This window comes from Oncorhynchus keta, unplaced genomic scaffold (assembly GCF_023373465.1).
Source record: "Oncorhynchus keta strain PuntledgeMale-10-30-2019 unplaced genomic scaffold, Oket_V2 Un_scaffold_7763_pilon_pilon, whole genome shotgun sequence".
Classification (NCBI taxonomy): Eukaryota; Metazoa; Chordata; class Actinopteri; order Salmoniformes; family Salmonidae; genus Oncorhynchus; species Oncorhynchus keta.
The window spans coordinates 412,102-439,343 of record NW_026290998.1 but is presented as its reverse complement, the minus strand read 5'-3'; the positions used below and the strand labels follow the sequence as shown (position 1 = coordinate 439,343).

Here is a 27,242-nt window from a genome sequence, read left to right as displayed (position 1 = left end):
CACACAACACACCTACCACAACACACACCTACCACAACACACACCTACCACAACACACACCACCACATTTACCACAACACACCTACCACACCACACTTACCACACCACACATCACCACACATACCACAAACTATACCGCACTCACCAATACCACACCACCACTGCAGACCACACCATTTATCCCCATACCACACCACACCATACTATACTACACTATACTACACCACACCACACTATACTACACCACACTATACTACACTACACCACACTACACTACACTACACTACACCACACTATACTACACTACACCAGACCCCACTACACCAAACCACACTATACTACACCACACCACACTATACTACACCACACTACACTACACCACACTATACTACACCACACTACACTACACCACACCACACTATACTACACCACACTACACTACACCACACTATACTACACTACACCAGACCCCACTACACCAAACCACACTACACTACACCACACCACACCATACTACACTACACCAGACCACACTACACCACACCATGCTACACCACACTATACTACACCACACTACACTACACAACACCACACTACACCACACTACACTACACAACACCACACTACACCATGCTACACCACACCACACTACACTACACCATGCTACACCACACTTTACCATACTACACTACACCACACTACACCACACTATACCCCATTACACCCTGCTACACCACACTACACCAAGCTACACCATGCTACACCACACTACACCATGCTACACCACACCACATGACATGACACTACACTACACTACACTACACTACACCACACTACACTATACCACACTACACTACACTACACTACACCACACTACACTACACCACACTACACTACACTACGCCACACCACACTACGCCACACTACGCTACGCCGCGCCACGCTACACCACGCCACACTACGCCACGCCACACTACGCCACACTACACTACGCCACACTACACCACACTACACCACACTACACCACACTACACCACACTACACCACACTACACCACACTACACCACACTACACCACACTACACCACACTACACCATACTACACCACACTACACCATACTACACCATACTACGCCACACTACACCATACTATATATATGCCATTTAGCTGACGCTTTTATCCAAAGCGACTTACAGTCATGTGTGCATACATTCTACGTATGGGTGGTCCCGGGAATCGAACCCACTACCCTGGCGTTAGAAGCGCCATGCTCTACCAACTGAGCCACAGAAGGCTACACCACACTACACCATACTACACCATACTACACCACACTACACCACACTACACCATACTACACCATACTACGCCACACTACACCATACTACACCATACTACACCACACTACACCATACTACACCACACTACACCATACTACACCATACTACACCACACTACACCATACTACACCATACTACACCACACTACACCATACTACACCACACTACACCATACTACACCACACTACACCACACTACACCACACTACACCATACTACACCACACTACAGCACACTACACTACACCATACTACACCACACTACACCACACCACACCACACCACACCACACTACACCACACTACACCACACTACACCATACTACACCACACTACACCACACTACACTACACTACACCATACTACACCACACTACAGCACACTACACTACACTACACCATACTACACCACACTACACCACACCACACCACACTACACCACACTACACCACACTACACCATACTACACCACACTACAGCACACTACACTACACTACACTACACTACACCATACTACGCCACACTACGCCACACTACACCATACTACGCCACACTACACCATACTACACCACACTACACCACACTACACCATACTACACCATACTACACCATACTACGCCACACTACGCCACACTACACTGCGCTACACAATACAAACAAGCTATTTCTGGAATTCATCATCTGATATTAAACTGTTTAATTTATAGTATGTTTGTTTTTATTTTCTCCTTTTTAATTTGTTTTGTGTTGAGACAGGAAATGCACTTTCAATAAATGATAATCTCACTTACCCAGAAGTAAAATTATCTTGTGAAAGTTTGCCACTTGTTTTACTTCTGGGGGGATTTTACAAGTATGATTACCGTTGTGGAATCGGAGTTTCCTCCCTCGTGTGAACACACACAGCAGTCGAAGAGAGGCAATAAACATGTTTTCAACACAATCTCACATCCAGCACTTTGGATGGAGACTTTGGCAAAGTGGTTAGTTTTTCTGGAGAATGCTGGGCCATCGTTTAATGGAAGTGTAGAGCGAACGGTCCGTCTTTAGTGATTCCCCAGTGGTACAATAACTACAGTCCTGATTCTTTCAAGTGATCAATGATGAAAACTCCAAACCAGGAACTACTGCTGCTCTTAATCACGTAATTCTATGTGATCCTTGACAGATTGTTGCCGTTTACACGCAGAATCTGTCCACGGGAGATTAAATACATTATGATTAGATTTATATGATAACAATTATGCATAACCCTCTCCTTCTCCCATCCCCCCGTCTCCCCCTGCAGCGGGGGAGGCATTGGAGGGGGTACATCAGGCTCCCAGGGACCGAGAGGAGAGCAGGGAGAACGTGGAGCGAGTCCTCAACTTCATCACCTCCAGACGTATACGCATGCCTCACACCTCTGCTCGGGGTAACACACACACACACACACACACACACACACACACACACACACACACACACACACACACACACACACACACACACACACACACACACACACACACACACTAAAACACAGTCACAAACCGACAGGCCTCACACCTCTGCTCGGGGTAACACACACACACACTAAAACACAGTCACAAACCGACAGACCTCACACCTCTGCTCGGGGTAACACACACACACACACTAAAACACAGGCACAAACCGACAGACCTCACACCTCTGCTCGGGGTAACACACACACACACACACTAAAACACAGTCACAAACCGACAGACCTCACACCTCTGCCTGGTGTAACACACACACCGACACCTGTCCCACAGTTCTCACATAATCTCTCTTTCTCCTGTGTGTGTGTGTGTGTGTGTGTGTGTGTGTGTGTGTGTGTGTGTGTGTGTGTGTGTGTGTGTGTGTGTGTGTGTGTGTGTGTGTGTGTGTGTGTAGATATAGTAGAAGGTGATCTGAAGTCAGTGATGAGGTTGATTCTGGCTCTAGCCGCCCACTTCAAACCATCAGCCAATCAGAGAGCAGCGTCCAGGGGTGGACGGATCATGGCGGGAGCCGCAGCCAACCACAGGACACTCTCCACAGTTGCCATGGCGCAGAGCGCAGCAACAGCATTGGCAGCCGCACGACACGACGCAGAGGGAACAGCTAGGTACCACACACACACCTCCACACACACACACACACACCTCCACAGGTACACACACACACCTCCACAGGTACACACACACACCTCCACAGGTACACACACACCTCCACAGGTACACACGCACCTCCACAGGTACACACACACCTCCACAGGTACACACACCTCCTCAGGTACACACCCACAAACACACACACCTCCACAGGTACACTCACCTCCATAGGTACACACACTCCTCTATTCAGTGTGTGTGTGCATGCATATATAATTGTGTGTGTGTGTGTGTGTGTGTGTGTGTGTGTGTATAATGTCTCTCCAGTGGTTGGGGTATGCTTGTAGATGAGGATGGAGGTGTGTGTGTTCGTGCTCTGGTGCAGCAGTACGAGAGAGGACCGCCAGACGATCCTGACACAACACCGAGCAGGTAACACTCCTATCCCCCCACTCATACCCCCAACACACATCACCCCCACACATCCTCCCCCACACACTCCTATCCCCCACACACTCCTATCCCCCCACTCATACCCCCAACACACATCACCCCCACACACTCCTATCCCCCCCACACATCCCCCCACTCCCCCCAACACACATCACCCCACACATCCTCCCCCCCACACATCCTCCCCCACACTCATCCCCCACTCATACCCCCCAACACACATCGAGGTTTGATACAAGCCTAAGTAGTATTTCATACCTTTTGCGAGGTGAAATCTTCATGACCTTCAGGTCAGAAAGTCAGAGCTCTAGAAAGAAGCCAGAGTTCTGAGTTGGATAATTCATTCCATTCAAAACGATTTCTCCCAGTCGGAGCCCAGTTGTCTTGGACGTAAGTCGGAGCCCAGTTGTCTTGGACGTAAGTCGGAGCCCAGTTGTCTTGGACGTAAGTCGGAGCCCAGTTGTCTTGGACGTAAGTCGGAGCCCAGTTGTCTTGGACGTAAGTCGGAGCCCAGTTGTCTTGGACGTAAGTCGGAGCCCAGTTGTCTTGGACGTAAGTCGGAGCCCAGTTGTCTTGGACGTAAGTCGGAGCCCAGTTGTCTTGGACGTAAGTCGGAGCCCAGTTGTCTTGGACGTAAGTCGGAGCCCAGTTGTCTTGGACGTAAGTCGGAGCCCAGTTGTCTTGGACGTAAGTCGGAGCCCAGTTGTCTTGGACGTAAGTCGGAGCCCAGTTGTCTTGAACGTAGGTCGGAGCCCAGTTGTCTTGGACGTAAGTCGGAGCCCAGTTGTCTTGGACGTAAGTCGGAGCCCAGTTGTCTTGGACGTAAGTCGGAGCCCAGTTGTCTTGAACGTAGGTCGGAGCCCAGTTGTCTTGGACGTAAGTCGGAGCCCAGTTGTCTTGGACGTAAGTCGGAGCCCAGTTGTCTTGGACGTAAGTCGGAGCCCAGTTGTCTTGAACGTAAGTCGGAGCCCAGTTGTCTTGGACGTTAGTCGGAGCCCAGTTGTCTTGGACGTAAGTCGGAGCCCAGTTGTCTTGGACGTTAGTCGGAGCCCAGTTGTCTTGGACGTAAGTCGGAGCCCAGTTGTCTTGAACGTAAGTCGGAGCCCAGTTGTCTTGGACGTTAGTCGGAGCCCAGTTGTCTTGGACGTAAGTCGGAGCCCAGTTGTCTTGGACGTAAGTCGGAGCCCAGTTGTCTTGGACGTAAGTCGGAGCCCAGTTGTCTTGGACGTAAGTCGGAGCCCAGTTGTCTTGGACGTAAGTCGGAGCCCAGTTGTCTTGGACGTAAGTCGGAGCCCAGTTGTCTTGGACGTAAGTCGGAGATTTCAGTTGAACGCGGCATGAAAGCACCGTGACCATCAACACAGTAAATAAGCAAATGATTTCAATGTATGCTCCGCAGTGCCTCAAGTGCCATACCAACTGATCTATTTTGTTATCAAAGCTTGAGTTTTGAAATATAATATTGTTGGAGAAGAACAATATTGGCAGGCTAGGCATATAGCCACTATGCCGGGGTAATATTTTAATAGAATAGGTTGACTTTTCTACTATGGGGGATAGTAGATTGACAGGCTAGTGATTTAGCTGTCTGTTACTCATCTAGTTATTCTATAGTAGATTGACAGGCTAGTGATTTAGCTGTCTGTTACTCATCTAGTTATTCTATAGTAGATTGACAGGCTAGTGATTTAGCTGTCTGTTACTCATCTAGTTATTCTATAGTAGATTGACAGGCTAGTGATTTAGGTGTCTGTTACTCATCTAGTTATTCTATAGTAGATTGACAGGCTAGTGATTTAGCTGTCTGTTACTCATCTAGTTATTCTATAGTAGATTGACAGGCTAGTGATTTAGCTGTCTGTTACTCATCTAGTTATTCTATAGTAGATTGACAGGCTAGTGATTTAGCTGTCTGTTACTCATCTAGTTATTCTATAGTAGATTGACAGGCTAGTGATTTAGCTGTCTGTTACACATCTAGTTATTCTATAGTAGATTGACAGGCTAGTGATTTAGCTGTCTGTTACTCATCTAGTTATTCTATAGTAGATTGACAGGCTAGTGATTTAGCTGTCTGTTACTCATCTAGTTATTCTATAGTAGATTGACAGGCTAGTGATTTTGCTGTTCATTACTCATCTTGTTGGAAATGTGGACAGTAATTCTAACATCTTCATAGTGCTCATCAGAATTATGTCGGAGTGTTGGAGTGTTCCCCTAGCTATCTGTAATGATATCTGAGTGTTATTGTGTACCCCTGGCTATCTGTAATGATGTCTGAGTGTTGGAGTGTTCCCCTGGCTATCTGTAATGATGTCTGAGTGTTGGAGTGTTCCCCTGGCTATCTGTAATGATATCTGAGTGTTATTGTGTACCCCTGGCTATCTGTAATGATGTCTGAGTGTTGGAGTGTTCCCCTGGCTATCTGTAATGATGTCTAAGTGTAGGAGTGTGCCCCCTGGCTATCTGTAATGATGTCTGAGTGTTGGAGTGTGTCCCTGGCTATCTGTAATGATGTCTGAGTGTTGGAGTGTGTCCCTGGCTATCTGTAATGATGTCTGAGTGTTGGAGTGTGCCCCCTGGCTATCTGTAATGATGTCTGAGTGTAGGAGTGTTCCCCTGGCTATCTGTAATGATGTCTGAGTGTAGGAGTGTTCCCCTGGCTATCTGTAATGATGTCTGAGTGTAGGAGTGTGCCCCCTGGCTATCTGTAATGATGTCTGAGTGTTGGAGTGTGTCCCTGGCTATCTGTAATGATGTCTGAGTGTAGGAGTGTGTCCCTGGCTATCTGTAATGATGTCTGAGTGTTATTTTGGTTCCAAGAAATGTCTTAAATGTCCTGCACCACACACACACACACACACACACACACACACACACACACACACACACACACACACACACACACACACACACACACACACACACACACACACACACACACTCCTGTCAGTAATCAGTGTTTATATCCTCAGTTCCCCCAGAGCCCCGCCCACCAGCCAATCAGACAACAGAGAGCCGGAGGAGAGCCAACCAGAGAGAAGCAGTAAGACACACACACACACACACAAGTTGGCAGTGTAGGTTTTGCAGTGCACAGGTTAGATTAGTGTCAGGCTGGGTCAGACGTAAGAGTCAGGTAAACATGCAGCAATGAATAGGATTCATCACGATTCAATAGATTCAATATGATTCACCAGGCTGAATATGATTCAGTAAGATTCAATATGATTCACCAGGCTGAATATGATTCAGTAAGATTCAATATGATTCAGTAAGATTCAATATGATTCACCAGGCTGAATATGATTCAGTAAGATTCAATATGATTCAGTAAGATTCAATATGATTCACCAGGCTGAATATGATTCAGTAAGATTCAATATGATTCACCAGGCTGAATATGATTCAGTAAGATTCAATCGATTAATTACGATTTAATATGATTTAATAGATTCATTAAGATAAGATGGCTTAATAAAGTCACACAGACTTCAACATAAACTGTGAAATATTTTTGTCCCTATTGCTGTGTGTGTGTGTGTGTGTGTGTGTGTGTGTGTGTGTGTGTGTGTGTGTGTGTGTGTGTGTGTGTGTGTGTGTGTGTGTGTGTGTGTGTGTGTGTGTGTGTGTGTGTGTGTGTGTGTGTGTGTCTGTGTCTGTGTCTGTGTGTGTAGCTAAGGCAGGTTGGGAGAGTCCTCTGACTGAGAGCCTGGAGAGAGAGATGCAGGAGACACGGAGAATGGTGTCAGCTCTACAGGTACACACACACACGTTATGTTTTTCTGTCCTCGTGGGAACCTAAAATACATTTTCATTCAAAATCCTATTTTCCTTAATCTAACCATAACCCTAACCTAAACTTGACCCTAAAACTCTACCTGACCCTAAAACTATACCTGACCGTAAAACTATACCTGACCCTAAAACTATACCTGACCCTAAAACTATACCTGACCCTAAAACTATACCTGACCGTAAAACTATACCTGACCCTAAAACTATACCTGACCCTAAAACTATACCTGACCCTAAAACTATACCTGACCCTAAAACTATACCTGACCCTAAAACTATACCTGACCCTAAAACTATACCTGACCCTAAAACTATACCTGACCCTAAAACTATACCTGACCCTAAAACTATACCTGACCCTAAAACTATACCTGACCCTAAAACTATACCTGACCCTAAAACTATACCTGACCCTAAAACTATACCTGACCCTAAAACTATACCTGACCCTAAAACTATACCTGACCCTAAAACTATACCTGACCCTAAAACTATACCTGACCCTAAAACTATACCTGACCCTAAACTATACCTGACCCTAAAACTATAGGTGACCCTCTATACCTGACCCAAAACTGATGTCTGGCCTAAAATGATTTATAAAATGTATACCTGACCTGTGTACCTGAAAACTGTACCTGACCCTAAAATAATATGTTTATGTTTACCTGAGGGAATATTATTGTAACCCCTAAGGAATATTTGAAAATGTTTCTCCGAGGGAACTATTATTGTGAGAACTTCTGGAATATTTGAATGAAACAAAAAACATTATTGGCCATCTTCAAGGAAAATTTGAATGTTTCTAGCCAATATGTATTGAGACAAGGAATATTTGAATGTTTCTGGAGACACATATGTCTGGAGACACAGGAATATTTGAATGTTTATAGAATGTATATTGGAAATGTCTAAAAAATATTTTAATGTTTCTAGAGAATATTATTGGACAAGGAATATTTGAATGTTTCTAGGGAATATTATTGGACAAGGAATATTTGAATGTTTCTAGGGAATATTATTGGACAAGGAATATTTGAATGTTTCTAGAGAATATTATTGGACAAGGAATATTTGAATGTTTCTAGGGAATATTATTGGACAAGGAATATTTGAATGTTTCTAGGGAATATTATTGGACAAGGAATATTTGAATGTTTCTAGGGAATATTATTGGACAAGGAATGTTTGAATGTTTCTAGGGAATATTATTGGAAAAGGAATATTTGAATGTTTCTAGGGAATATTATTGGACAAGGAATATTTGAATGTTTCTAGAGAATATTATTGGACAAGGAATATTTGAATGTTTCTAGAGAATATTATTGGACAAGGAATATTTGAATGTTTCTAGGGAATATTATTGGACAAGGAATATTTGAATGTTTCTAGAGAATATTATTGGACAAGGAATATTTTAATGTTTCTAGGGAATATTATTTGAGAAGGAATATGTTTACAGAGAATAGTATTGATGAAGTAATATGTTTTAAACGTTATGTTTATAGAGAATATTATTGGAGAATTAACATGTTTATGTTGATAGAGAATATTATTGGAGAATTAATATATTTTAAACTTTGTTTCTACAGAATATAATTGAAGGAATATGTGTATGTTTATAGAGAATGTTATCTGAGAAGGAATATGTTTTAAACTTTGTTTCTAGAGAATGTTATCTGAGAAGGAATATGTTTTAAACTTTGTTTCTAGAGAGTATTATCTGAGAAGGAATATGTTTATGTTTCTAGAGAGTATTATCTGAGAAGGAATATGTTTTAAACTTTGTTTCTAGAGAGTATTATCTGAGAAGGAATATGTTTTAAACTTTGTTTCTAGAGAGTATTGGAGAAGCAATACAGTGGATTCAGAAAGTATTCAGACCCCTTCCCCTTTTCTACATTCTGTTAAATTACAGCCTGATTCTGAAATGGATTGAATATAACATTTTCCTCATCAAGCGGCAGCGTAGCCTAGTGGTTAGAGCGTTGGACTAGTAACCGGAAGGTTGCGAGTTCAAACCCCCGAGCTGACAAGGTACAAATCTGTCGTTCTGCCCCTGAACAGGCAGTTAACCCACTGTTCCTAAGCTGTCATTGAAAATAAGAATATGTTCTTAACTGACTTGCCTAGTTAAATAAAGGTAAAAAAAATAATAATAAATAAATAAATACATCTACACACAATAGCCCATAATGACCAAGCGAAAACAGTTTTTTAGGGAAAAACAAACAAACCAGAAACTGAATACAGTGAATATCAGAAGCCATGAGGACGAAGGGATTGTCCATTTACATAAGTATTCAGACCCTTTACTCAGTATTTTGTTGAAGCACCTTTGGCAGCGATTACAGCCTCCACACCTGTATTTGGGGAGTTTCTCCCATTCTTCCCTGAAGATCCTCTCGAGCTCTGTCAGGTTGGATGGGGAGCGTTGCTGCACAGCTATTTTCAGGATGTTTGATTGGGTTCTGGCTGGGCCACTCAAGGGCGTTGTCTTTGCTGTGTGCTTAGAGTCGTCCTGTTGGAAGGTGAACCTTCGTCTGAGGTCCTGAGCACTCTGTAGCATGTTTTCATCAAGGATCTCTCTGTACTTTGCTACGTTCATCTTTCCCTTGATCCTGACTAGTCTCCCAGTCCCTGTTGCTGAAAAACATCCCTACAGTATGATGCTGCCACCACCATGCTTCACCGTAGGGATGGTGCCAGGTTTCCTCCAGACGTGACGCTTGGCTTTCAGGCCGAAGATGTCAATTTTTGTTTCATCAGACCAGACAGAGCATCTTGTTTCTCATGGTCTGAGAGTCTTTAGGTGCCTTTTGGAAAACTCAAAGCGGGCTGTCATGTCTTTTACTGAGGAGTGGCTTCCTTCTGGCCACTTTACCATAAAGGACTGATTGGTGGAGTGCTGCAGAGATGGTTGTCCTTCTGGAAGGGTCTCCCATCAATACAGAGGAACTCTGGAGCTCTATCAGAGTGACCATCGGGTTCTTGGTCACCTTCCTGACCAAGGCCCTTCTCCTCCGATTGCTCAGTTTGGCCGAGCAGCCAGCTCTAGGAAGAGTCTTGGTGGTTCCAAACTTCTTCCATTTAAGAATGATGGAGGCCCTGTGTTCTTCTTCTTGGGGACCTTCAATGCTGCAGAAATGTTTTGGTACCCTTCCCCAGATCTGTTCCTCGACATAATAGGAGCTCTACGGACAACTTGTTCGACTTCATGGCTTGCTTTTGCTCTGACATGCACTGTCAACTGTGGGACCTCATATAGACAGGTGTGTGACTTTCCAAATCATGTCCAATCAATTGAATTTACCACTGGTGGACTCCAATCAAGTTGTAGAAACATCTCAAGGGTGATCAATGGAAACAGGATGCATCTGAGCTCAATTTTGAGTCTCATAGCAAAAGGTCTGAATACTTATGTAAATTTAATTTTTCATTTTTTTTCCCTCAATACTTCAAAAATGTGTAACAACATGTTTTTGCTTTGTCATTATGGGGTATTGTGATGTCATTATGGGTATTGTGATGTCATTATGGGTATTGTGATGTCATTATGGGGTATTGTGATGTCATTATGGGGTATTGTGATGTCATCATGGGGTATTGTGATGTAATTATGGGGTATTGTGTGTAGATTGATGAGGATTTGTTTTATTTAATCTATTTTAGAATAAGACTGTAACGTAACAAAATGTGAAAAAGTAAAGGGGTCTGAATACTTTCCAAATGCACTGTAATTAAATCTGCTGTCATATTGTTGAGTAGTGGAATAATGTTGTCGTTATATATTTGTTGTCACTTATTCAGCATCCTAAGTATTTGATATGTTTTGTGGTCCACTTAAAGGATTGCTGTAGATGGTGAGTTATCGTTTTTATTTTTCCTATTGCCATTATTTAATTTTTTCCCAAGTTAATTTTATAACCTGAACTTTTTGAGTATTTTTGAGATCATCTGCAAATAAGTTTAGTTTATATTCATGTTTACCAATACTGAGACCTGTTACATTTGGGTCCTGTCTAGTTGTTTCTGTAACGGTTCAGTACAAACAGGAGTGTGGGAGAGGACATTCCTGTCTAGTTGTTTCTGTAACGGTTCAGTACAAATAGGAGTGTGGGAGAGGACATTCCTGTCTAGTTGTTTCTGTAACGGTTCAGTACAAACAGGAGTGTGGGAGAGGACATTCCTGTCTGGTTGTTTCTGTAACGGTTCAGTACAAACAGGAGTGTGGGAGAGGACATTACTGTCTGGTTGTTTCTGTAACGGTTCAGTACAAACAGGAGGAGAGTGTGGAGAGGACATTCCTGTGGTGTTTCTGGGTTCAGTAGGACATTCCTGTCTGGTTGTTTCTGTAACGGTTCAGTACAAATAGGAGTGTGGGAGAGGACATTCCTGTCTGGTTGTTTCTGTAACGGTTCAGTACAAACAGGAGTGTGGGAGAGACATTCCTGTCTGGTTGTTTCTGTAACGGTTCAGTACAAACAGGAGTGTGGGAGAGGACATTCCTGTCTGGTTGTTTCTGTAACGGTTCAGTACAAACAGGAGTGTGGGAGAGGACATTCCTGTCTGGTTGTTTCTGTAACGGTTCAGTACAAACAGGAGTGTGGGAGAGGACATTCCTGTCTGGTTGTTTCTGTAACGGTTCAGTACAAACAGGAGTGTGGGAGAGGACATTCCTGTCTGGTTGTTTCTGTAACGGTTCAGTACAAACAGGAGTGTGGGAGAGGACATTCCTGTCTGGTTGTTTCTGTAACGGTTCAGTACAAACAGGAGTGTGGGAGAGGACATTCCTGTCTGGTTGTTTCTGTAACGGTTCAGTACAAACAGGAGTGTGGGAGAGGACATTCCTGTCTGGTTGTTTCTGTAACGGTTCAGTACAAACAGGAGTGTGGGAGAGGACATTCCTGTCTGGTTGTTTCTGTAACGGTTCAGTACAAACAGGAGTGTGGGAGAGGACATTCCTGTCTGGTTGTTTCTGTAACGGTTCAGTACAAACAGGAGTGTGGGAGAGGACATTCCTGTCTGGTTGTTTCTGTAACGGTTCAGTACAAACAGGAGTGTGGGAGAGGACATTCCTGTCTGGTTGTTTCTGTAACGTTCAGTACAAACAGGAGTGTGGGAGAGGACATTCCTGTCTGGTTGTTTCTGTAACGGTTCAGTACAAACAGGAGTGTGGGAGAGGACATTCCTGTCTGGTTGTTTCTGTAACGGTTCAGTACAAACAGGAGTGTGGGAGAGGACATTCCTGTCTGGTTGTTTCTGTAACGGTTCAGTACAAACAGGAGTGTGGGAGAGGACATTCCTGTCTGGTTGTTTCTGTAACGGTTCAGTACAAACAGGAGTGTGGGAGAGGACATTCCTGTCTGGTTGTTTCTGTAACGGTTCAGTTGTGGGAGAGGACATTCCTGTCTGGTTGTTTCTGTAACGGTTCAGTACAAACAGGAGTGTGGGAGAGGACATTCCTGTCTGGTTGTTTCTGTAACGGTTCAGTACAAACAGGAGTGTGGGAGAGGACATTCCTGTCTGGTTGTTTCTGTTTCAGTACAAACAGGAGTGTGGGAGAGGACATTCCTGTCTGGTTGTTTCTGTAACGGTTCAGTACAAACAGGAGTGTGGGAGAGGACATTCCTGTCTGGTTGTTTCTGTAACGGTTCAGTACAAACAGGAGTGTGGGAGGGACATTCCTGTCTGTGTTTCTGTAACGAGAGGACATTCCTGTCTGGTTGTTTCTGTAACGGTTCAGTACAAACAGGAGTGTGGGAGAGGACATTCCTGTCTGGTTGTTTCTGTAACGGTTCAGTACAAACAGGAGTGTGGGAGAGGACATTCCTGTCTGGTTGTTTCTGTAACGGTTCAGTACAAACAGGAGTGTGGGAGAGGACATTCCTGTCTGGTTGTTTCTGTAACGGTTCAGTACAAACAGGAGTGTGGGAGAGGACATTCCTGTCTGGTTGTTTCTGTAACGGTTCAGTACAAACAGGAGTGTGGGAGAGGACATTCCTGTCTGGTTGTTTCTGTAACGGTTCAGTACAAACAGGAGTGCGGGAGAGGACATTCCTGTCTGGTTGTTTCTGTAACGGTTCAGTACAAACAGGAGTGTGGGAGAGGACATTCCTGTCTGGTTGTTTCTGTAACGGTTCAGTACAAACAGGAGTGTGGGAGAGGACATTCCTGTCTGGTTGTTTCTGTAACGGTTCAGTACAAACAGGAGTGTGGGAGAGGACATTCCTGTCTGGTTGTTTCTGTAACGGTTCAGTACAAACAGGAGTGTGGGAGAGGACATTCCTGTCTGGTTGTTTCTGTAACGGTTCAGTACAAACAGGAGTGTGGGAGAGGACATTCCTGTCTGGTTGTTTCTGTAACGGTTCAGTACAAACAGGAGTGTGGGAGAGGACATTCCTGTCTGGTTGTTTCTGTAACGGTTCAGTACAAACAGGAGTGTGGGAGAGGACATTCCTATCTGGTTGTTTCTGGTTTCTGTAACGGTTCAGTACAAACAGGAGTGTGGGAGAGGACATTCCTGTCTGGTTGTTTCTGTAACGGTTCAGTACAAACAGGAGTGTGGGAGAGGACATTCCTGTCTGGTTGTTTCTGTAACGGTTCAGTACAAACAGGAGTGTGGGAGAGGACATTCCTGTCTGGTTGTTTCTGTAACGGTTCAGTACAAACAGGAGTGTGGGAGAGGACATTCCTGTCTGGTTGTTTCTGTAACGGTTCAGTACAAACAGGAGTGTGGGAGAGGACATTCCTGTCTGGTTGTTTCTGTAACGGTTCAGTACAAACAGGAGTAGAGGACATTCCTGTCTAGTTGTTTCTGTAACGGTTCAGTACAAACAGGAGTGTGGGAGAGGACATTCCTGTCTGGTTGTTTCTGTAACGGTTCAGTACAAACAGGAGTGTGGGAGAGGACATTCCTGTCTGGTTGTTTCTGTAACGGTTCAGTACAAACAGGAGTGTGGGAGAGGACATTCCTGTCTGGTTGTTTCTGTAACGGTTCAGTACAAACAGGAGTGTGGGAGAGGACATTCCTGTCTGGTTGTTTCTGTAACGGTTCAGTACAAACAGGAGTGTGGGAGAGGACATTCCTGTCTTGTTGTTTCTGTAACGGTTCAGTACAAACAGGAGTGTGGGAGAGGACATTCCTGTCTTGTGCTGCTTTTCTAAAGCAATTTCATCAGATGACGTATTATTTGTGTATATTTTTTATATAGGTCATTTATTCAATATTTGTAATACATTTATTATTTGAGCTGGAAACTGTAAAGTTTTGAATAGAAAAGGCCATTCATTTAAGGTTGAAAGTGTTAAACTTTGTTTCCAGAGAATATTATTAGAGAAGGACGATTTGGATGTTTTTAGTGAATATTATTAGAGAAGGACGATTTTAGTGAATAGTATTGGAGAAGGAATATGTGAATGTTTCGATTTATTTCTTTATTGTGACACCTGCTGGATAGTTACGGTTTCACCAGCTAGAACATTTATTTTTTAAATTAAAAGACTCCAGCCACCCAAGTCATGGACTGTTCTCTCTGCTAGCGTACGTAATGGACTGTTCTCTCTGCTAGCGTACGTCATGGACTGTTCTCTCTGCTAGCGTAGGTCATGGACTGTTCTCTCTGCTAGCGTACGTCATGGACTGTTCTCTCTGCTAGCGTACGTAATGGACTGTTCTCTCTGCTAGCGTACGTCATGGACTGTTCTCTCTGCTAGCGTACGTCATGGACTGTTCTCTCTGCTAGCGTACGTCATGGACTGTTCTCTCTGCTAGCGTACGTCATGGACTGTTCTCTCTGCTAGCGTACGTCATGGACTGTTCTCTCTGCTAGCGTACGTCATGGACTGTTTTCTCTGCTAGCGTACGTCATGGACTGTTCTCTCTGCTAGCGTACGTCATGGACTGTTCTCTCTGCTAGCGTACGTCATGGACTGTTCTCTCTGCTAGCGTACGTCATGGACTGTTCTCTCTGCTAGCGTACGTCATGGACTGTTCTCTCTGCTAGCGTACGTCATGGACTGTTCTCTCTGCTAGCGTACGTCATGGACTGTTCTCTCTGCTAGCGTAGGTCATGGACTGTTCTCTCTGCTAGCGTACGTCATGGACTGTTCTCTCTGCTAGCGTACGTCATGGACTGTTCTCTCTGCTAGCGTACGTCATGGACTGTTCTCTCTGCTAGCGTACGTCATGGACTGTTCTCTCTGCTAGCGAACGTCATGGAATGTTCTCTCTGCTAGCGTACGTCATGGACTGTTCTCTCTGCTAGCGTACGTCATGGACTGTTCCCTCTGCTAGCGAACGTCATGGACTGTTCTCTCTGCTAGCGTACGTCATGGACTGTTCTCTCTGCTAGCGTACGTCATGGACTGTTCCGTCTGCTAGCGTACGTCATGGACTGTTCTCTCTGCTAGCGTACGTCATGGACTGTTCCGTCTGCTAGCGTACGTCATGGACTGTTCTCTCTGCTAGCGTACGTCATGGACTGTTCACTCTGCTAGCGTACGTCATGGACTGTTCTCTCTGCTAGCGTACGTCATGGACTGTTCTCTCTGCTAGCGTACGTCATGGACTGTTCTCTCTGCTAGCGTACGTCATGGACTGTTCTCTCTGCTAGCGTACGTCGTGGACTGTTCTCTCTGCTAGCGTCGTCATGGACTGTTCTCTCTGCTAGCGTACGTCATGGACTGTTCTCTCTGCTAGCGTACGTCGTGGACTGTTCTCTGCTAGCGTACGCGTGGGCTGTCATGGACTGTTCTCTCTGCTAGCGTACGTCATGGACTGTTCTTTCTGCTAGCGTACGTCATGGACTGTTCTCTCTGCTAGCGTACGTCATGGACTGTTCTCTCTGCTAGCGTACGTCATGGACTGTTCTCTCTGCTAGCGTACGTCATGGACTGTTCTCTCTGCTAGCGTACGTCATGGACTGTTCTCTCTGCTAGCGTACGTCATGGACTGTTCTCTCTGCTAGCGTACGTCATGGACTGTTCTCTCTGCTAGCGTACGTCATGGACTGTTCTCTCTGCTAGCGTACGTCATGGACTGTTCTCTCTGCTAGCGTACGTCATGGACTGTTCTCTCTGCTAGCGTACGTCATGGACTGTTCTCTCTGCTAGCGTACCTCATGGACTGTTCTCTCTGCTAGCGTACGTCATGGACTGTTCTCTCTGCTAGCGTACGTCATGGACTGTTCTCTCTGCTAGCGTACGTCATGGACTGTTCTCTCTGCTAGCGTACGTCATGGACTGTTCTCTCTGCTAGCGTACGTCATGCGGTATCGATGCACCAAGTCTGGAACCAACAGGACCCTGAACAGCTTCTACCCCCAAGCCATAAGATAGTTAGTCTGGGTAACTAAGGTAACCAAGCCATACGACTGATAAACTAAACATTGACCCTTTTTTTATTTTTTTTACTAAGTCAAGCATGACCCATTGACTGCACACACACTGGACTCTACCCACACACTCACACATACTGACACCCCAACACACACACTGGACTCTACCCACACACTCACACATACTGACACCCCAACACACACACTAGACTCTACCCACACACATACTGACACCCCAACACACACACTGGACTCTACCCACACACTCACACATACTGACACCCCAACACACACACTGGACTCTACCCACACACTCACACATACTGACACCCCAACACACACACTAGACTCTACCCACACTCACACATACTGACACCCCAACACACACACTGGACTCTACCCACACACTCACACATACTGACACCCCAACACACACACTGGACTCTACCCACACACTCACACATACTGACACCCCAACACACACACTGGACTCTACACCACACCCCAACACACACACACTCTAGACACTCATACTGACACCTACACACACACATGGACTGACACCCCTGAACAACACACACTAGACTCTACCCACACACTCACACATACTGACACCCCAACACACACACTGGACTCTACCCACACACTCACACATACTGACACCCCAACACACACACTGGACTCTACCCACACACTCACACATACTGACACCCCAACACACACACTGGACTCTACCCACACACACACACATACTGACACCCCAACACACACACTGGACTCTACCCACACACACACACATACTGACACCCCAACACACACACTGGACTCTACCCACACACTCACACATACTGACACCCCAACACACACACTGGACTCTACCCACACACTCACACATACTGACACCCCAACACACACACTGGACTCTACCCACACACATACTGACACCCCAACACACACTGACACCCCAACACACACACTGGACTCTACCCACACACTCACACATACTGACACCCCAACACACACACTAGACTCTACCCACACACACACATACTGACACCCCAACACACACACTGGACTCTACCCACACACTCACACATACTGACACCCCAACACACACACTGGACTCTACCCACACACTCACACATACTGACACCCCAACACACACACTAGACTCTACCCACACACATACTGACACCCCAACACACACACTGGACTCTACCCACACACTCACACATACTGACACCCCAACACACACACTGGACTCTACCCACACACTCACACATACTGACACCCCAACACACACACTGGACTCTACCCACACACACACACACCCAACACACACACTGACACCCACAACACTGACACCCCAACACACACACTGGACTCTACCCACACACTCACACATACTGACACCCCAACACACACACTGGACTCTACCCACACACTCACACATACTGACACCCCAACACACACACTGGACTCTACCCACACACTCACACATACTGACACCCCAACACACACACTGGACTCTACCCACACACACACACATACTGACACCCCAACACACATACTGGACTCTACCCACACACTCACACATACTGACACCCCAACACACATACTGGACTCTACCCACACACTCACACATACTGACACCCCAACACACACACTGGACTCTACCCACACACTCACACATACTGACACCCCAACACACATACACACCAATTTTAGAATAAGGCTGTAACGTAACAAAATGTGGAGAAAGTCAAGGGGTCTGAATACTTTCCCGAATGCACTGTTTATGTTCATATCTACCTCAATTACCTCGCTCCCCTGGTACTTCCTGTATATAGCCATGTTATTTTCTACTTCCTGTATATAGCCATGTTGTTTTCTACTTCCTGTATATAGCCATGTTGTTTTCTACTTCCTGTATATAGGCATGTTATTTTCTACTTCCTGTGTATATAGCCATGTTTTTTTCTACTTCCTGTATATAGCCTTGTTATTTTCTACTTCCTGCATATAGCCTTGTTATTTTCTACTTCCTGTATATAGCCTTGTTATTTTCTACTTCCTGTATATAGCCTTGTTATTTTCTACTTCCTGTATATAGCCTTGTTATTTTCTACTTCCTGTATATAGCCATGTTATTTTCTACTTCCTGTATATAGCCTTGTTATTTTCTACTTCCTGTATATAGCCTTGTTATTTTCTACTTCCTGTATATAGCCTTGTTATTTTCTACTTCCTGTATATAGCCTTGTTATTTTCTACTTCCTGTATATAGCCTTGTTATTTTCTACTTCCTGTATATAGCCATGTTATTTTCTACTTCCTGTATATAGCCATGTTATTTTCTACTTCCTGTATATAGCCGTGTTATTTTCTACTTCCTGTATATAGCCATGTTATTTTCTACTTCCTGTATATAGCCGTGTTATTGTTATTCTTCGTGTCACTATTTACATTTTTATTACATTTCATCTGTCTTTAACTGCACTGTTTGAAAAGGACCCATAAGTAAGCATTTGTTGGTCTACACCTGTTTTGAAAGCTATTGGTTTGTGTGTGTGTGTGTGTGTGTGTGTGTGTGTGTGTGTGTGTGTGTGTGTGTGTGTGTGTGTGTGTGTGTGTGTGTGTGTGTGTGTGTGTGTGTGTGTGTGTGTGTGTCTAGGCCCTGTTACTTCATGGGTGTCTGCCAGATGATGAGCAGGAGACGTTGAATCTGACTCTGGGAGAAGAAAACACTGAACAACAACTGGTAACACACCTTTTTATTTCACCTTTATTTAACCAGGTAGGCCAGTTGAGAACACCTTTATTTAACCAGGTAGGCCAGTTGAGAACACCTTTATTTAACCAGGTAGGCCAGTTGAGAACACCTTTATTTAACCAGGTAGGCCAGTTGAGAACACCTTTATTTAACCAGGTAGGCCAGTTGAGAACACCTTTATTTAACCAGGTAGGCCAGTTGAGAACACCTTTATTTAACCAGGTAGGCTAGTTGAGAACAAGATCTCATTTACAACTGCGACCTGGTCAAGATAAAGCAAAGCAGCGCAACACAAACAACAACACAGAGTTACACATGGAGTAAACAAACAGACAGTAGAAAAAGTCTATATACAGTGAGTGCAAATGAGGTAGGATAAGGGAGGTAAGGCAATAAATAGGCCATGGTGGCGAAGTAATTACAATATAGCAATTAAACACTGATAGATGTGCAAAGGATGAATGTGCAAGTAGAGATACTGGGGTGCAAAGGAGCAAGATAGATAAATAAATAAATACCACCTGACCTCCTGACCACCTGACCACCTGACCTCCTGACCACCTGACCACCTGACCTCCTGACCTCCTGACCTCCTGACCACCTGACCTCCTGACCACCTGACCTCCTGACCACCTGACCTCCTGACCACCTGACCTCCTGACCACCTCCTGACCACCTGACCTCCTGACCACCTGACCTCCTGACCTCCTGACCTCCTGACCACCTGACCTCCTGACCTCCTGACCACCTGACCACCTGACCACCTGACCTCCTGACCACCTGACCTGACCACCTGACCTCCTGACCTCCTGACCACCTGACCACCTGACCTCCTGACCACCTGACCTCCTGACCACCTGACCACCTGACCTCCTGACCACCTGACCTCCTGACCACCTGACCACCTGACTCCAGTTGACCAGTTGCTACGGTTGGGTGCTGCTATGGTAACCAGTGAGCTGAGATAAGGCGGGGCTTTACCGAGCAGACACTTGTAGATGACCTGGAGCCAGTGGTTTTGGCGACGAGTATGAAGCGAGGGCCAGCCAACGAGAGCGTACAGGTCGCAGTGGTGGGTAGTATATGGGGCTTTGGTTACAAAATGTACATATGTATGTAGTGATGCTAGATGGGCGAGCAGGTGCGGGCAGTGATCGGTGGAAGAGCATGTATTTAGTTTTACTTGCATTTAAGAGCAGTTGGAGGCCACGGAAGGAGAGTTGTATGGCATTGAAGCTCGTCTGGAGGTTAGTTAACACAGTGTCCAAAGAAGGGCCAGAGATATACAGAATGTATCTCTCCCTCTCAACTGGTAACACCCAAACACAGCTCTCCCTCCCTCAAGGACAGATCGTTGTTCTCTGTGCAGATCATATTTCTCTGTGTGTGTGTGTGTGTGTGTGTGTGTGTGTGTGTGTGTGTGTGTGTGTGTGTGTGTGTGTGTGTGTGTGTGTGTGTGTGTGTGTGTGTGTGTGTGTGTGTGTGTGTGTGTGTGTGTGTGTGTGTGTGTGTGTGTGTGTGTGTGAGAGAGAGAGACAGGTATCAATTTTCCCTCTGTATTCATCAACTTTGCGTTTCCTATTTCTCACACACAGCCTCTCTCCCCTTCTGCTCTCTATCCCTCCCCTCGCTCTCTTGCTCTCTCTATCCCTCCCCTCCCTCTCTCTATCCCTCCTCCCTCTCTCTATCCCTCCCCTCGCTCTCTCCCTCCCTCCCCTCGCTCTCTCTATCCCTCCCCTCCCTCTCTCTATCCCTCCTCCCTCTCTCTATCCCTCCCCTCGCTCTCTCCCTCCCTCCCCTCGCTCTCTCTATCCCTCCCCTCCCTCTCTCTATTCCTCCCCTCCCTCTCTCTATCCCTCCCCTCTCTCTCTGTGTCTCTCTATTCCTCCCCTCCCTCTCTATCCCTCCTCGCTCTCTCTATCCCTCCCCTCTCTCTCTCTGTGTCTCTCTATTCCTCCCCTCCCTCTCTCTATCCCTCCTCCCTCTCTCTATCCCTCCCCTCCCTCTCTCTATCCCTCCTCCCTCTCTCTATCCCTCCCCTCGCTCTATCCCTCCCCTCTCTCTCTGTGTCTCTCTATTCCTCCCCTCCCTCTCTCTATCCCTCCTCCCTCTCTCTATCCCTCCCGTCTCTCTATCCCTCCCCTCTCTCTCTGTGTCTCTCTAGGTGGTAATTCGTAGTCATCTAGATCAGAGTATGGAGGAGACTCAGGAGCTGAAGGTAAATAATGTTTTTCAGACTAACCGTTTAGAAAATGACAGCATTTGTTTTAGGGGACCAAAAGTATTGGGACAAATTCACTTACGTGTATTAAAGTAGTGAAAAGTTTAGTATTTGGTCCCATATTGCATATTACAATGATTACATCACGCGTGTTACGACAAACTTGTTGGATGCATTTGCTGTTTGCTTTGTTTGGGCCAGTATACAAACTGAAGTGGGTCTAGGGTGTCAGGTAAGGTGGAGGTGATATGATCCTTGACTAGCCTCTCAAAGCATTTCATGATGACAGGAGTGAGTGCTATGGGGCGGTAGTCATTTAGTTCAGTTAGCTTTGCCTTCTTGGGTGCAGGAAGAATAGTAGCCATCTTGAAGCATGTGGGGACAGCAGACTGGGAGAGATTGAATATGTCTGGAAACACACCAGCCAACTGGTCTGCTCATGATCTGAGGACGCGGATGGAGATGCCGTCTGGGCCAGCAGCCTTGCGAGGGTTAACATGTTTAAATGTTTTACCCACGTCAGCCACTGAGAAGGAGGAGGGGGGGGGGCAGTCTTTGTTAGCGAGCCGTGATGGTGGCACTGTATTATACTCAGAGGGAAAAGACGGTATCTGTAACATTTTTGTAGTCTGTGATTTCCTGTAAACCCTGCCACATACGTCTCGTGTCTGAGCCGTTAAACTGCGACTCCACCTGGTCCCTGTACCGGCATTTTGCTTGTTTGATTGCCTTGCGGAGGGAATACTACACTACACTGTTTATATTCAGCCATATCGCCTGACCTCTTTCCATGGTTAAATGTGGTGGCTGGCACTTTCAGTTTTGTGCGAATGCCGCCATCCATCCACAGTTTCTGGTTAGGGTTTTAATAGTCACAGTGGGTACAACATCTCCAATGCAATTCATTATGTAACTGTCATTTGCCTAATAACAAACTTGTATGCCGTCTATAAATATAAATACAATTGTTAAATTATGAGCCTTGTTGGTTAAGCTACAGAAAAAGGGCTTTATATAACAAGTCATACTGTGGGGTGTTGGACCCAGTCAGGTCTTTATATAACAAGTCATACTGTGGGGTGCTGGACCCAGTCAGGTCTTTATATAACAATATAACAAGTCATACTGTGGGGTGCTGGACCCAGTCAGGTCTTTATATAACAAGTCATACTGTGGGGTGTTGGACCCAGTCAGGTCTTTATATAACAAGTCATACTGTGGGGTGTTGAACCCAGTCAGGTCTTTATATAACAAGTCATACTGTGGGGTGTTGAACCCAGTCAGGTCTTTATATAACAAGTCATACTGTGGGGTGTTGGACCCAGTCAGGTCTTTACATAACAAGTCATACTGTGGGGTGTTGAACCCAGTCAGGTCTTTATTTAACAAGTCATACTGTGGGGTGCTGGACCCTGTCAGGTCTTTATATAACAATATAACAAGTCATACTGTGGGGTGCTGGACCCAGTCAGGTCTTTATATAACAAGTCATACTGTGGGGTGTTGGACCCAGTCAGGTCTTTATATAACAAGTCATACTGTGGGGTGTTGGACCCAGTCAGGTCTTTATATAACAAGTCATACTGTGGGGTGTTGGACCCAGTCAGGTCTTTATATAACAAGTCATACTGTGGGGTGTTGGACCCAGTCAGGTCTTTATATAACAATATAACAAGTCATACTGTGGGGTGTTGAACCCAGTCAGGTCTTTATATAACAAGTCATACTGTGGGGTGTTGGACCCAGTCAGGTCTTTATATAACAAGTCATACTGTGGGGTGTTGGACCCAGTCAGGTCTTTATATAACAAGTCATACTGTGGGGTGTTGGACCCAGTCAGGTCTTTATATAACAATATAACAAGTCATACTGTGGGGTGTTGGACCCAGTCAGGTCTTTATATAACAAGTCATACTGTGGGGTGTTGGACCCAGTCAGGTCTTTATATAACAAGTCATACTGTGGGGTGTTGGACCCAGTCAGGTCTTTATATAACAAGTCATACTGTGGGGTGTTGGACCCAGTCAGGTCTTTATATAACAATATAACAAGTCATACTGTGGGGTGTTGGACCCAGTCAGGTCTTTATATAACAAGTCATACTGTGGGGTGTTGGACCCAGTCAGGTCTTTATATAACAAGTCATACTGTGGGGTGTTGGACCCAGTCAGGTCTTTATATAACAAGTCATACTGTGGGGTGTTGGACCCAGTCAGGTCTTTATATAACAAGTCATACTGTCATACTGGGGTGCTGGACCCAGTCAGGTCTTTATATAACAAGTCATACTGTGGGGTGTTGGACCCAGTCAGGTCTTTATATAACAAGTCATACTGTGGGGTGTTGGACCCAGTCAGGTCTTTATATAACAAGTCATACTGTGGGGTGTTGGACCCAGTCAGGTCTTTATATAACAATATAACAAGTCATACTGTGGGGTGTTGGACCCAGTCAGGTCTTTATATAACAAGTCATACTGTGGGGTGTTGGACCCAGTCAGGTCTTTATATAACAAGTCATACTGTGGGGTGTTGAACCCAGTCAGGTCTTTATATAACAAGTCATACTGTGGGGTGTTGGACCCAGTCAGGTCTTTATATAACAAGTCATACTGTGGGGTGTTGAACCCAGTCAGGTCTTTATATAACAAGTCATACTGTGGGGTGTTGGACCCAGTCAGGTCTTTATATAACAAGTCATACTGTGGGGTGTTGGACCCAGTCAGGTCTTTATATAACAAGTCATACTGTGGGGTGTTGAACCCAGTCAGGTCTTTATATAACAAGTCATACTGTGGGGTGTTGGACCCAGTCAGGTCTTTATATAACAAGTATACTGTGGGGTGTTGGACAAGTCATACAAGTCATACTGGGGGTGTTGGACCCAGTCAGGTCTTTATATAACAATATAACAAGTCATACTGTGGGGTGTTGGACCCAGTCAGGTCTTTATATAACAAGTCATACTGTGGGGTGTTGAACCCAGTCAGGTCTTTATATAACAAGTCATACTGTGGGGTGTTGGACCCAGTCAGGTCTTTATATAACAAGTCATACTGTGGGGTGTTGAACCCAGTCAGGTCTTTATATAACAAGTCATACTGTGGGGTGTTGAACCCAGTCAGGTCTTTATATAACAAGTCATACTGTGGGGTGTTGAACCCAGTCAGGTCTTTATATAACAAGTCATACTGTGGGGTGTTGGACCCAGTCAGGTCTTTATATAACAAGTCATACTGTGGGGTGTTGGACCCAGTCAGGTCATACTCATACTGTGGGGTGTTGGACCCAGTCAGGTCTTTATATAACAAGTCATACTGTGGGGTGTTGGACCCAGTCAGGTCTTTATATAACAAGTCATACTGTGGGGTGTTGGACCCAGTCAGGTCTTTATATAACAAGTCATACTGTGGGGTGTTGGACCCAGTCAGGTCTTTATATAACAAGTCATACTGTGGGGTGTTGGACCCAGTCAGGTCTTTATATAACAATATAACAAGTCATACTGTGGGGTGTTGGACCCAGTCAGGTCTTTATATAACAAGTCATACTGTGGGGTGTTGGACCCAGTCAGGTCTTTATATAACAAGTCATACTGTGGGGTGTTGGACCCAGTCAGGTCTTTATATAACAAGTCATACTGTGGGGTGTTGGACCCAGTCAGGTCTTTATATAACAATATAACAAGTCATACTGTGGGGTGTTGGACCCAGTCAGGTCTTTATATAACAAGTCATACTGTGGGGTGTTGAACCCAGTCAGGTCTTTATATAACAAGTCATACTGTGGGGTGTTGGACCCAGTCAGGTCTTTATATAACAATATAACAAGTCATACTGTGGGGTGTTGGACCCAGTCAGGTCTTTATATAACAATATAACAAGTCATACTGTGGGGTGTTGAACCCAGTCAGGTCTTTATATAACAAGTCATACTGTGGGGTGTTGGACCCAGTCAGGTCTTTATATAACAAGTCATACTGTGGGGTGCTGGACCCAGTCAGGTCTTTATATAACAAGTCATACTGTGGGGTGTTGGACCCAGTCAGGTCTTTATATAACAAGTCATACTGTGGGGTGTTGGACCCAGTCAGGTCTTTATATAACAAGTCATACTGTGGGGTGCTGGACCCAGTCAGGTCTTTATATAACAAGTCATACTGTGGGGTGTTGGACCCAGTCAGGTCTTTATATAACAAGTCATACTGTGGGGTGTTGGACCCAGTCAGGTCTTTATATAACAATATAACAAGTCATACTGTGGGGTGTTGGACCCAGTCAGGTCTTTATATAACAAGTCATACTGTGGGGTGTTGGACCCAGTCAGGTCTTTATATAACAATATAACAAGTCATACTGTGGGGTGTTGAACCCAGTCAGGTCTTTATATAACAAGTCATACTGTGGGGTGTTGGACCCAGTCAGGTCTTTATATAACAAGTCATACTGTGGGGTGTTGAACCCAGTCAGGTCTTTATATAACAAGTCATACTGTGGGGTGTTGAACCCAGTCAGGTCTTTATATAACAAGTCATACTGTGGGGTGTTGGACCCAGTCAGGTCTTTATATAACAAGTCATACTGTGGGGTGTTGAACCCAGTCAGGTCTTTATATAACAAGTCATACTGTGGGGTGCTGGACCCAGTCAGGTCTTTATATAACAAGTCATACTGTGGGGTGTTGGACCCAGTCAGGTCTTTATATAACAATATAACAAGTCATACTGTGGGGTGTTGGACCCAGTCAGGTCTTTATATAACAAGTCATACTGTGGGGTGTTGAACCCAGTCAGGTCTTTATATAACAAGTCATACTGTGGGGTGTTGGACCCAGTCAGGTCTTTATATAACAAGTCATACTGTGGGGTGTTGGACCCAGTCAGGTCTTTATATAACAAGTCATACTGTGGGGTGTTGACCCAGTCAGGTCTTTATATAACAAGTCATACTGTGGGGTGTTGGACCCAGTCAGGTCTTTATATAACAATATAACAAGTCATACTGTGGGGTGTTGGACCCAGTCAGGTCTTTATATAACAATATAACAAGTCATACTGTGGGGTGTTGAACCCAGTCAGGTCTTTATATAACAAGTCATACTGTGGGGTGTTGGACCCAGTCAGGTCTTTATATAACAAGTCATACTGTGGGGTGTTGGACCCAGTCAGGTCTTTATATAACAATATAACAAGTCATACTGTGGGGTGTTGAACCCAGTCAGGTCTT

General features: G+C 45.1%; 1 protein-coding gene across 1 annotated transcript in view; it reads left to right on the top strand.

The window, feature by feature from the left end:
• The window catches only part of LOC118371846 (dixin-like), an 82,705-nt gene that overhangs the window by 19,671 nt on the left and 35,792 nt on the right, over positions 1–27,242 (top strand). The window contains exons 3-9 of the mRNA XM_052517402.1: positions 2,625–2,750; positions 3,236–3,449; positions 3,763–3,867; positions 6,864–6,934; positions 7,566–7,648; positions 19,699–19,785; positions 21,962–22,015. Of these exons, the coding sequence (XP_052373362.1) occupies positions 2,625–2,750; positions 3,236–3,449; positions 3,763–3,867; positions 6,864–6,934; positions 7,566–7,648; positions 19,699–19,785; positions 21,962–22,015 (740 nt within the window). The remainder of the gene's footprint in view (positions 1–2,624; positions 2,751–3,235; positions 3,450–3,762; positions 3,868–6,863; positions 6,935–7,565; positions 7,649–19,698; positions 19,786–21,961; positions 22,016–27,242) is intronic.